General features: G+C 52.5%; 1 protein-coding gene across 1 annotated transcript in view; it reads left to right on the top strand.

Moving 5' to 3' along the window:
• CHD3 (chromodomain helicase DNA binding protein 3) overlaps nt 1-12,445 on the top strand; it is a gene marked incomplete at its 3' end in the record, with an annotated part of 33,001 nt that overhangs the window by 4,873 nt on the left and 15,683 nt on the right. The window contains exons 2-4 of the mRNA XM_015422401.1: nt 1,035-1,153; nt 1,773-1,946; nt 4,072-4,193. Coding sequence (XP_015277887.1) covers nt 1,035-1,153; nt 1,773-1,946; nt 4,072-4,193 — 415 coding nt within the window. The remainder of the gene's footprint in view (nt 1-1,034; nt 1,154-1,772; nt 1,947-4,071; nt 4,194-12,445) is intronic.

Genomic DNA, 12,445 nt, shown 5'->3' with positions numbered 1-12,445 from the left:
TTCAGCAGGGCTATCTTTGGGCAGGAACGCACAGGAACGGAGTTCTGGCTGGCTCCCGAGTTGGCCACGCCCAGCAGGAACTCATTAGCATAATAGGCCACACCCAACAGCAGAAACTCATTAGGATTGGCTACATTAGGGGTGTGTGGCCTAACATGCAAAGGAGTTCCTGCTACAAAAAAGCTCTGGGTTTTGACAACAAACAAGGTAAACAGAATAACAAACAAAAGGTGGGTGTGGATGGATAACCACACTTCTGGCAACCTGGGGGTGCGTCCTAATGTGCGAATGAGCTCTGCTGGCAGGGGTGTGGCCTAATATGCTAATAGATTTCTGGTGTTGGGTCTGGCCTATTATGCTAATGAGTTCCTGCTGGGCCTTTTCTACAAAAAGAGCCCTGGTTCAGTGATGTTACGTTAAAACAGACTCCGATCACGTGTGGACGGGTGATGTCGTAACCCCAGAAATCCCCTTTCTTGTGTTGCCATCTGCCTGGCCTTGTGTCAGCTCACTGTCTCTCTAGCTGGTGTGGCCGTATGTGCTTCCAGCTCCTGCCAGCAGACCAGCAAACCCCCCCCCCCCTCTTTCCTGGCTTCAAGTGGTTTTTCAAGCAAAATGAGCCAAGGCCATTGTGGGAGCTCCTTCAGGGAATTGTAATCGGCGGCCTCTGACCAGCTTGGAAGGATTGGAACAGATGGTAGCTCTTCCGCTCTTCCGACTGGTGGAGGACAGAGGGGGAAGAGGGAAAAAAAGCAAAACGCAAAATTAGAAACAATCCAGCCTCTCTGGATAAGGCTGACCACAGGGGAACTGTAGTAGTGTTTCAGCTTCCTGTAGCGTGGCCCTGAAGTGCAGTAGTGAGATTTGCTGGCAGGGAGAGCAATGCCGGGGTAGGAGGGCAGGCTGGAGAGAGGATAATCACTTCGGCATGCCCCTGAGCTGGGAATGGTAGTTGGCCAGAAGCAGCAAAGCAGATGGGCGAACTCTTTTGTCTTTCTTTCTGCCTCGGGCTGCCCGCCCCGTGCCACCTGCAGACGAGGACGAGGAGGAGCTTCGCAGCTTAGAGAGCCCCCTCGTTGTCAAGAAGAAAAAACGAGGGCCCAAGAAGCAGAAGGAGAACAAGCCCGGGAAACCCAGGAAACGCAAGAAATTAGTAAGTAAGAACAGAACAGAGAGCGTATTTCTGCCTCCCCCGGGAGTCTTGTCTGTGTTTTGCACAGTGGCACTGCCAGTTTCCGGGCCCTTTGGAGCTGATGGGAGCCGCCAGAAAGGTGGCAAGCAGCAAGAAGTGGGACTCAGTGGCGCGCTGTGTTGCCTGTCCTTCTAGTGCCGCGGAGCCAATTAGGAACAAGTGGCAGAACGTGGCACCCTGCCAGGAGTCCCTGCTGGCTCTTCTGCATTTTGAGGGAAAGTGGGTTGTTTGTGCCTGCAAAACACGAGCGTCCTCGCGTGCCGGCACTCCCTTGGGTCTCCCTTTCAAGGCCCTGCACCTACTTCAGGCGTCCTGCTGCGTACCAGACAGTTTCCTGCCTGGGGCTGCCTGCTGCTGACTTGCCTGCCCCCTCACCTGTTTCCTGGCTGACTCTTTTGTCTTGTAAGCATGCAGGAGCCGCAGCCTGTTTGCTTTAGCTAAGCCCCTTTGCTGCGCTGCAATTAACGGGTCGCCCTCTTCTTGGCACTGGGCTTGTCTGTGCCCAGCAGGCAGCCTTGTCATTAATTACTGTTAATTATCTTGCTTGCTGGTCTCCCCCCCCCCTCAATTCTCTTGGCAGGTCAGCGAGGATGAGTTTGAGTCGGACCGAGAGGAGTATCGGGCCAAGTCGGAGAGCGGCGGAAGCGATTATGGGGGAGTGGGGAAGAAAAAGCGGAGGAAGCATCGGGAGAAGAAGGAGAAGAAGACGAAGCGGCGGAAAAAGTCGGAGGAAGATGGAGTGCAGAAGCCAAAGGTAGGAGGCTGGGCTAACCGCCTCTCCGTCTGGACAAAATCCCCTCCCCTTTTAAGAGATGGCAAATAGTCAGGTGGGGAGAGACAGAGTAGACCCATCTGTCTTTGTAGTCATGCGTTTCAGCTGTCCCTACCCTCCTCCGTGCCTTGGCTGCTTCCGGAAAAGCACACGGGAAGTGCACCTGGACGTGCCCTCCAACGCTCCCTCTAAGCTGTGAAGTCTTGTGAGCAAGAATCCTACTTTGTGAGCGGCTGGCATTGAAGTTGTGAGTGAGCGATGGGGCTTTGACATTAATTAGTCTGCTCTGGAGCCATCCTTCCCGAGGGGAGACAAAAATGTGTGAGCCAGAGGCTAAAAAGACTGTGAGATAGCTCACACTTAACTCAGCTTAGAGGGAACACTGGCGGCCTCCAGTCTGGCTTTAGGAAAGGACGGGCCCAAGGCTTGTGTCCTGTGGGCGCAGAGCTCCTGGCTCATGCCCCCGGCGTGCTCTGCTGCCCACCGCAGTTCCTCACCTGCTGCTGGCAGTTGCCCCTTTAGGCACAGGCGATCCATTTGGGCTGCAAGCAGTGTTCCCTCTAAGCTGAGTTAGTGTGAGCTAGCTCACCGTTTTTTAGCCTCCGGCTCACACATTTTTGTCTTCACTCAGGAAGGAGGGCTCCAGAGCAAACTAGTTTATGTAGTAGCCGAATCGCTGGCTCACAGCTTTAATGCCAGTAACTCACAAAGTAGAATTTTTGCTCACAGGTCTCCACAGCTTAGAGGGAACATTGATTGCACGTCCTTCTTCCTAGGCTGGGCCCAGCTGCTTGCTTCTTGCAGGCTGTCGCTCTGCAAGGACGTCCGAAGGCCAAGCGCCCCCCCCGGGACTGCTCCTCCTCAAGGCATCATGGGAATATTTTGCTCAGGAGGCCTTATAGCCAGGGATCCCGACGTGGAGCACCTCCATCACCTTTCCCGGCATCCGCCAAGTGTTTTTAGAAAGTGGGTAGGGTCAGGTGGGCCTTTGCCCAACAAGGGTCTCTGATTGGCCGTTGGAGACCTCATCTGGTTGTGCAGATTCTTTAAAAGTTGCTTCAGCGGCAGCTGTCACCACAGCCCGAGGGTCTTCACTGCATGACTTAAAGATCTCTTTGAAGACAATACCTTGTTTGTTTTAAAAGGTATCCTGTTAGACAGAGCTTCTGCTCGAAGCATTGAAGAGTTACTGTTACAGTTATGTGTGTCTTTACTCTCTGATATTTTGTGGTTGCGCCCAGCGCAATGTATCAGAATTGCAGAGGTGCCGGTAGGCCCAGAAAAGGTTGAGGGCCCCTGCCTTAAAGTGACGTTTCCAAGATCTTTGTGAGAGTCAGTTTGGTGCAGTGGTGAAGTGCGCGGACTCTAATCTGGGAGAACCGGGTTTGATTCCCCACTCCTCCACTTGCAGCTGCTGGATGACCTTGGGCAAGCCATGGTTCCAGCACGGCTGTTCTTGAAAAAGAGCAGTTTCTGTCAGAGCTCTCTCAGCCCCACCGACCTCACAGGGTGTCTGTTGTGGGGAGGGGAAGGGAAAGGAGTTTGTAAGCCGCTCTGAGACTCCCTTGGGTAGTGAAGGGCGGGGTATAAATCCCATCTCTTCGTCTTCTTTTTCGTCATCTTTTTCCCTCCCTGCCCTAAAATTCAAGACATGCTCCACTACAGACTCCAAAGCAGAGACAGACAGACAGACAGACAGAGAGAGAGAGAGAGAGAGAAATGTATTTTCCTCCCCAGCTGGCAGAACAATAGCAGGCATCCTCCTCTTTACAGCTGCAGGGTAGCTCAGTTACTACGGTCTCCTCGCGTTTCCCCTTCCCCTTTCCCCAGTCAGCCGGGGTTTAGGGATGGGGCTGTTCTTTTGAGGGTCGTTCTGTCAGCTACAGTGCAGCTGCCTCAGGGATTCCCTGTGCATCCTTATTACACCGTTGGTGTGACATCACTGTCCACGAACGGGAAGAGTTAGAAGGGCCTGACGTTCCAGGGGCTTCTCCTTTCCCAAGACCCTGGGCTGGTGGTTGCATCCAATGTGGTGGTTGGTTTTTTTTGAAGGCACGCTTCGGCGACTTAAAACATCCTGAACCATTGGATTATTATTCCTTTGAAGGTGGAGCAGAAATCCTCTGCTCAGCTGCTCATGACCTGGGGACTGGAGGATGTGGACCACGTCTTCACTGAAGAGGACTATCACACCCTGACAAACTACAAAGCCTTCAGCCAGTTCATGAGGTGGGTTCAGCGGGGCCTTCCTGAAAGGGGTGGGGTGGGGTGGGGAGTCAGGATCTACCAGCTGAAGAACAATCCAACAGAAGTAGGGCCTTGCCTGTATTTGGAGATGTGGCTTCACAAACAGTGTTGCACGCTTTCAGGAGGTAGCCGTGTTGGTCTGAAGCAACAGAACGAGGTTTGAGTCATAGAACCATGGAGTCGGAAGGGACCTCCAGGGTCATCTAGTCCAGCCCCCTGCATAATGCAGGAAATTCACAAATACCTTCCCCTCCACAACCGCAGTGACTGCTGATCCACGCTCAGAGGATGACAAAAAAACCCCCTCCAGGATTGCTTCCTGACCCCAAAGTGGCAGTCAGCATTTCCCTGGGCGTGTTAGAAAGGGCCACAAGAACTAAGCACTGAGGCGACCCCTCCTGCCCTCCCTCTCCTGATCTGCCCAAGTTCACAGAACCAGCATTGGTGACAGATTGATTGATTGCATTTATACCCCGCCCTCCCAGCCATGGCCGGCTCAGGGCGGGCTTAAAGGTAAAGGTAAAGGTTCCCTTGCTCGAAAGCCAGTCGAATCCGACTCTAGGGTTGCGGTGCTCATCTCCGTTTCAAAGCCGAAGAGCCAGCGCTGTCCGAAGACGTTTCCGTGGTCATGTGGCCGGCATGACTAAACACCGAGGCGCACGGAACGCTGTTACCTTCCCACCGAAGTGGTACCTATTTATCTACTTGCAATTTCTTGCTTTCGAACTGCTAGGTTGGCAGGATACAGCAGCATAAAAACAACAATAAATAGTATAAGCCTAAAACCATATAACAATCACAACAACATTAAAAGGTGCTAACAGTAATAATCCAAGTACCATTAAAGAGACAACAGATGACCATCTAGCCTCTGTTTGAAAACCATCTCATCCTTTGCCGTCCCCGTCTTCTTTGACCTTCAATCTTTCCCAGCATCAGGGTCTTCTCCAGTGAGTGCTCCCTTCTCATTTGGTGGCCAAAGTATTTGAGCTTCATTTTCATTATCTGGCCTTCCAGGGAACAGTCAGGGTTGATTTCTTTGAGGATTGACTGATTTGTTCTTCTTGCAGTCCAAGGGACTCTCAAGAGTCTTCTCCAGCACCATAGTTCAAAAGAATCTATTCTTCGGCACTCGGCCTTCCTTATAGTCCAACTCTCGCAGCCATACGTGACTACTGGGAATACCATTGCTTTGACCATGCGGACGTTTGTTGGCAGGGTGATGTCTCTACTTTTTATCATGCTGTTTAGGTTCGCCATCGCTTTCCTCCCAAGGAGCAGGCGTCTTTTAATTTCATGGCTGCTGTCACAGTCTGCAGTGATCTGGGATCCCAGGAACATGCAGCTTACAGCAGCATAAAAACAACAATAAATAGTATAAGCCTAAAACCATATAACAATCACAACAACATTAAAAGGTGCTAACAGTAATAATCCAAGTACCATTAAAGAGACAACAGATGGCCATCTAGCCTCTGTTTGAAAACCTCCCAAGGAGGAGAGCCCACCACCTCCCAAGGAAGCCTGTTCCACTGGGGAACCACTCTAACCGTCAGGAAGTTCTTCCTCATGTTTAGCCGAAAACTCTTCTGATCTAATTTGAACCCGTTGGTTCTGGTCCGACCTTCTGGGGCAACAGAACTCTGCACCATCCTCTCTATGACAGCCCTTCAAGTACTTGAAGATGGTGATCATATCCCCGTCTCCTCTGCAGGTTAAACATACCCAGCTCCTTCAACCTTTCTGGGTGTAAGCTTATACCCAGAATTAAACTTTGTTGGTCTTAAAGGTGCCACTGGACACAAACAGTGTTGCACGCTTGGTTGTTATATTCATACCTACCTTTCTGCCATCCTGGGATTTATTTATTAATTTTATGCCCCCACCTCCCTCCTCCCTGGGGACCCAAAATCAGCGTACGTATTTCTCCCTCCCAGGCATTAATCCAACATTTCCAAGAATTTACTTGGCTTATTATTCACTTCTACCCTGCCTTTCTCCCCAAGGGGGACCCAAAGCAGCTTGCGTCGTTCTCTTCTCCTCCGCCTTATCCTCACAACCATCCTGTGAGGTAGGCGAGGCTGAGCGTGTGTGACTGGTCCAAGGTCACCCCGAAAGCTTCTGTTGCAGAGTGGGGGTTCAAACCTGATTCTCCCAGGTCCCAGTCCAGCACTCCTTTGGGTAGTGAAGGGTGTGGTATAAATCCAATCTCCTCCTCCTCCTCCTCCTCCTCTTCTTCTTAGGGGGTCCGAGGATATCTCAGGTATTCTCCTGACCGGCTTTCTGGGGAGAAAACAGTTTTTCTCTCAGGGGAGGAGTGATGAATCAGGCTCTGTTCTGGTGCCAAAGTGCACAAATGAGCAAATGCTTTAGGACTCCCAGCAAGGGAGCCCTCGGCCGATCCCTATTTGCGGGGTGCCGCCATCTGTATAGCAAAAGGACAGATGCTGCTAGAGGAGACAAGAAACCTGTGGATGCAGCAAGGATACAGCAGGCCGAGAATCTCTCTTTTCCTCCTGCCCGTGGCCTTGTGCAGCTCAGGCACTGGAACGAGCGCCAAGCGTACCCGCAGGGCGGAGGGCTCGCCTGGCTGCGGCTCAATCTCGGCGAGGCTGAACTTCTGCCGACTCCCAGAAAGCAGCCAATGGCCTTGGCAGGCCCCGCCGTGTCTCCCCTCTTTGGCTTGGCGGGCAGAGCCACGTTCTGCCGCCAGCAGGCCGCTGTGACCAATGGGAGAGATCCGGCACCGAGGCTCGGGGGATTTAGAGGCCGCCTGGGTCTTGCCAGTTTTAATCACGGCGGTGATTTGTGCCAGGTGCTTGGGGGACAGGATTGCCAGTGGGGGCTTTGGGAAAGGGAAAAATGCTCAGCCTGGCTCTAATTAGCTCTAAATCGTTTGGCACTTGCCCGTACCTGAGACAGCTTGCTGTGTTCTCCCCCCACTGCTGCTGGGAACAGTCAAGGGCTCTCTCGAGACCGGCGTGATGGAACTCCTGCTGGCAAGGCCCTTTAGAAGCCGTTCCTTTGACAGGTTCCGCGTGGCTCCCTGAGGCTTAAAGATCTACTGCTGTGCGTTTGGGACCCACTGGTGTTCCTAAAACGCAGAGCATAATCTGGGCTTCTGGGGGTCTAGCTGCCCTGCCGTCGTGCCGTCTGCTGCACTCTCTGGTATTGCGTTATCCTTCTGTGTGCAGCCGAGTGCCCTACGATCCCTGTTTTCATTATTGCAGTCCCGTGAGAGAGAGAACCGGCTGCCCAAGGCCAGTTGGAGAGCTTTGGGGCAGAGCTGCTGTGGGTTGAAGCATTCATCGAAATCCAGCTTTCTGTTCTCGGTGGCAGTTATAGTCCGCCTTCCTATAGGACGGTCTCTCTGCCGCCCTAGACCCAGCCCTGCTGCATTCTTTCCCGACCTCCTTGGTCAGCTCACAGCTGGTGGGGTAGCAGGGTGAGGGGATGGCACCCCTCCCACACCGGTGGATTTCCCCAGCTGCCTTTTTATGACTCCTATGGCCTGGCGGGGTCAAGAAAGGTGGGCGGCTTTCGAAGTAGAGAGGGGGGGGGAGAGAGAAACTTGTGTAAGGGCAGACATTGGAGGAGTCAGAGCAAAAGAAGAAACAGGTGAGCTTGGGACAAGAAGTCTGAACTGGGAAGGAACCCAAAGCTTGGATAACTTTGTCTCTTATTATCGGGGTTAGATTTCTAGAGAGAGTTTAGCCTGGAGGGCCCAGCTTCTCCGCGGGATGAGATTCAGTGGGCAGAGGTCCATCAGTGGCTATTAGCCACAAGGTATAGATAGGGGCTCTGGGGCAAGTGATGCTCTGTCTTCTTGGTGCTTGGGGGGGGGGTCAACAGTGGGAGGGCTTCTAATGTCCTGGCCCCACTGGTGGACCTCCTGACGGCACCTGGTATTTCTGGCCACTGTGTGACACAGAGTGTTGGACTGGATGGGCCTTTGGCCCGATCCAACATTGGCGTCTCTTATGTTCTTATGTGGGGGGTCTTTTCCCAGCCTCGCACTAGCGCAGGCTGTTGTCTATCACCCCTCCATCGCTACCTTCTGTTTTCTCTCCCCCCCCACTCCTACCGACCCTTTCCCTCTCCCCTCCTCTTTAATCTGTTCTTAATATTCTGCCTCTCTCCGTGTTCTACCGAAAGCAGAATTGTTCCCATATGGAACCGCAGGTCTGAAATATGAAGTCATGCCGGCCGGCCGCCTCTTTATCTTGTTGTTCCGCCTGTCTCTGTCCCTTTTGTCCCCCCCATCGCCTCCTCCCTACGGATGCTCTTTCCCAGACTCTCCGCACTCTGTAGACATGGCAGACCCGGCTGCTGGCTTTCTAAAAGGCAAGCTTGTCTTTGTCTGCCGGCCCCGCCTATTTCTGGAAAGCATTTTGAAATGAAATGCAGATATTTTTCACCCCACCCCACCCCGCGTTCAGTGCGAGCGCTTACCCCCCTCCTTTTAACATAAGAGCTCATATTTCTTTAATGGCATCTCTTAATAGTCTGCAGTGCATTATGGGCTGCGGTGACCATTAATAATTAAGAAATCAAATGGAATAGTCAAAATGAGATCATAGCCCCGGCCGGCATAGCAGCCTCCTGATTGGCTCAGGCCCTCCCATCCGGTAAACCATGGTTTAGAAGACATGCTGACAGCTGCCCCCTCCCCGCCCTCCCGTCTCGTACCCAGTCCCTCCCCCATTTCCAGGTTGCTACAATCATCGATGCCCAAGCCAACCTCCAAACCACGGTTGCCAAACCCGCTTCAGATCACGGTTTGGAGGCTTTCTCAGTTCGGGTGTCATGGCAACTGTCGTCAGAGCGATCCGTAAATGGAGGAGGGAGTCAACGTGTGAGCAGGGAGAAGAGTTGTGGGGGGGAGGAAATGGCGTTTGTAAGCCTGCCGTTTGGGGGATCGGCCAAACAAGGACCTCGTGGTCCTTCCCCAGCTGTGAGCCCCGATGTTTTTAGGCTCCTCCCCATAGCCACGAGGGCGAGAACCTTCCCGTTTGGGAAAAATATTAAGACGGACAACCTACAGTTCATGCCTCAACGTGCCTTAGCCGGGTCGGGTCTGTGGTTAGCCAAGATGAAGCCCTTCAGATGCACTGCTTGCTCATGGGAAACATCTCATTTGGGGAACAGGCCTGGGCCACGTGATCTTTGGTCAAAACCCTCTTTCTCTTCCTCCCCCCGCCCCTCCTTAGTGAGGGTTTGGGGCAGTGCCATTTTGGCTTGGTTCCACCCACCTCCCCGGTCTTTAGCCAGCTCCAGCCCCTTTCCTTGTACATGGAAGGCGGGCTGCTACATAGGCTACCTTGTTGCCTCCAACAGGTGAGGCACCATGTGCCTCTTTGCGCACCTTTTCCTCTTCACCCTGAGAAGAGAGTAAGGGGAGCGTGCAGCCAGGAGAGAGGGGAAGCCATGGTGTAACAGAGGCGACTAGAGCCTCTGAGCCCATTGTCCTCAGTTCTTCCTGTGCTTTCCTTTCCTGCCTTCAGTCCCGTGTCGTCCCCCAGAAACAAAGCCTGCTCAGGTCAGCATAAGGACCCTGCAAGTCCTGGCCGGTCCCTGTGCCTGCCTACGTTGGTGGCAAGAGAAACTTGAGCCACACAGGGTGTGGAAGAGATGGCCAGCGCTAACAGCATCTGTCCCTCCCCAGTCTCTCGTGTGCACTTCCCAGTTCTCAGCGAATACCCCGTGGGAGGAAAAGGGTTGCCCTGGAAGACCCTGATCTGTCAGGGGAGATGGCACCGTCCTAATTTACTCGGGTGGTGGGGGCTGTTGTTGACTCAAGAGACTCAAGGAGCCATAGAGTCAACAGCTCCGAAGATCTCTGTGCCAGCTTAGCATCACAAGCTACAGCACAAGAAGCATAAGGAGAAATCCTCTGTGGACTGTGCTTATTGGGGGAAAGGCTGTTCTAAGTGTGCGGGGGGGAGGGGCTGACTGACTCATGGGGTCCTTCCCTTGAGCCATGTCACAAGAAGGCGAAGAAGAGGGACAACCTTCACAGTGTATCCAGAACTGTGTCACTACCTTTGAGACCTTGTTCAGCCCTGCTGCGAACACTTAGAGGAAGATTCCGCGCACCCCCCCGCCCCCGCAAAGAGTTAAGAGGCTCACACACAAACCCCCGCCCCCGCAAAGAGTTAAGAGGCTCTGTACTTTTTCCCACCACATATTTTCCTCCTCTCCATCGTGCTCAAAGTGCTGGAGATGTCTGATGAGCCAGGAAAGGAAGAAAGCAGTTACAGTTTCAAGAAGGCCTTTCCCCAACTCTCTCCCAGTGTACTGGCTTGCAGGCTCCCGAGTATGACGTGCCAGAAGTCAAGCAAGGCAGTGGCGTTCGGTCCAGGGCAGGGGCCAGAAGTCAGGCAGGGCAGAGTCAGTAGCTTAGTATCTATCGTACGTGTTGTGTCCATGCCTAACAGCCTTTCTTGGTTGGTTTGATAGACCGATGCCCAAGGGTCATGCTTGCGACCAGTTGCTCAGAAGCAGTCCTGCCACTATTCATCTTTGTTATCAGCAAGCAGCTGGCGTCAGGCCAGGAGGCATGCACTTTGCCGTCTTGTCTGTAGCTCTGTTCTCAGCCTCCATCTGTGGCGCTCTAAGGGTGCAGCTGATACTGGTGGACTGGGAACGGCCTACTGAGGCTCACCTGCTGAATCAGGGCTGGAGGGTGTCGGTGGCTCTGCACCACCTGATGGCTGTGAATCCCGACAAGCCTGCAGCTCATTTTCCTGCCAGCCAGCTTCTGTTAACTCAAGGCTGGCTACATGAGGCTCCTCTTCTCCTGAAGAGCCCTCGCTGTTGCTAAGCCTTGGTTAACCCACGACACCCAGGCCCATCTTAAGCACCCTCTGATAAAAGAGTCTGAAAGCAGAATGGCATATGCACACAGCAGGACTTCCCCCCAGACTTGTGTTGTAGCTTTGCTTTCTGTCTGCTGTGATCATGGATAGGTTGAAGGCACATCTGTTGGCTGCACTAGTGGTGCAGCTACCCTCTGTTGTGCACCATACAGAAGCAGATGTTCTCCCTGGAGGCCTTTGTGATAAATGCATAGAGGTGATCCGGGGGTAGATGTCTCTGGCAACTGTTTTGCTGGCCAGCTTATCCCATAACCCCATCCATCTGGTGCCTAGGGTCATGGCAGCATGCAGGAACACCTGGCTCCAGTGTTCCCTGTAAGCTGAGTTAGTGTGAGCTAGCTCACAGGTTTTTAGCCTCCGGCTCACACATTTTTGTTTCGGCTCAGGGAGGACGGCTCCAGAGCAAACTAATTTACGCAGTAGCCAAATGGCTTGTTCAGAACTCTAATGCCAGTCGCTCACAAAGTAGAATTTTTGCTCACAAGACTCCAGAGCTTAAAGAGAGCATTGCCTGGCTCTCATTTGAGTTCTTTCAGAACTCTCGGATGTATGCCATCCAGGCCTGGTGATTTATCAGTTTTTAAGTTATCTATCAGTTGTAGGACCTCCTCTCTCGTCACCTCAATCTGACTCAGGTCTTTCAACACCCCTCCTGAAATCAGCAGTTCTGGAGTGAGCAAGCACTTCTCATCTTCCACAGTGAAGACAGAGGCAAAAAATACATTCAGCTTCTCAGCCATTTCCCTATCATCCTTCAGTACTCCTTTTACCCCTTGGTCATCCAAGGGCCCCACTGCCTCGCTGGCTGGTTTCCTGCTTCTAATGTATTTGCCACAAGGTATACATAGGGACTCTGGGGCAAGTGATGCTCTGTATTCTTGTTGCTTGGGGGGGGGTCAACAGTGGAAGGGCTTCTAGTGTCCTGGCCCCACTGCTGGACCTCCTGATGGCATCTGGTATTTTTGGCCACTGTGTGACAGAGTGTTGGACTGGATGGGCTGTTGGCCTGATCCAAAACTGGCTTCTCTTATATTCTTATGTTCTTAAGAAAGTTTTATTGTTGGTCTTTATGTTTTTTGCTATATGCTCCTCATATTCCCTTTTTGCCTGCCTGATCACAGACTTGCATTTTAATTGCCGCAGCCTATGTTCCCTTTTATCAACCTCACTGAGACTAGCTTTCCACCACTTAAAGGAATCCTTCTTACCTTTTACAGCTTCCATTGCTTTGATTGTTAACCATGCAGGCCTTTTTCTGTACCTATTTGTGCCTTTCCTAACCTGTGGTATATATCTTTTCTGAGCTTCTAGGATTGTACTTTTAAATAGTCTTCAAGCTTCCCCAGTGGTTTTGAC

This window comes from Gekko japonicus, unplaced genomic scaffold (genome assembly GCF_001447785.1).
Source record: "Gekko japonicus isolate JY-2015 unplaced genomic scaffold, Gekko_japonicus_V1.1 scaffold1082, whole genome shotgun sequence".
Taxonomy (NCBI): Eukaryota; Metazoa; Chordata; class Lepidosauria; order Squamata; family Gekkonidae; genus Gekko; species Gekko japonicus.
Note: the sequence above shows the minus strand (reverse complement) of the source record. Positions and strands in the feature narration are given on the sequence as shown.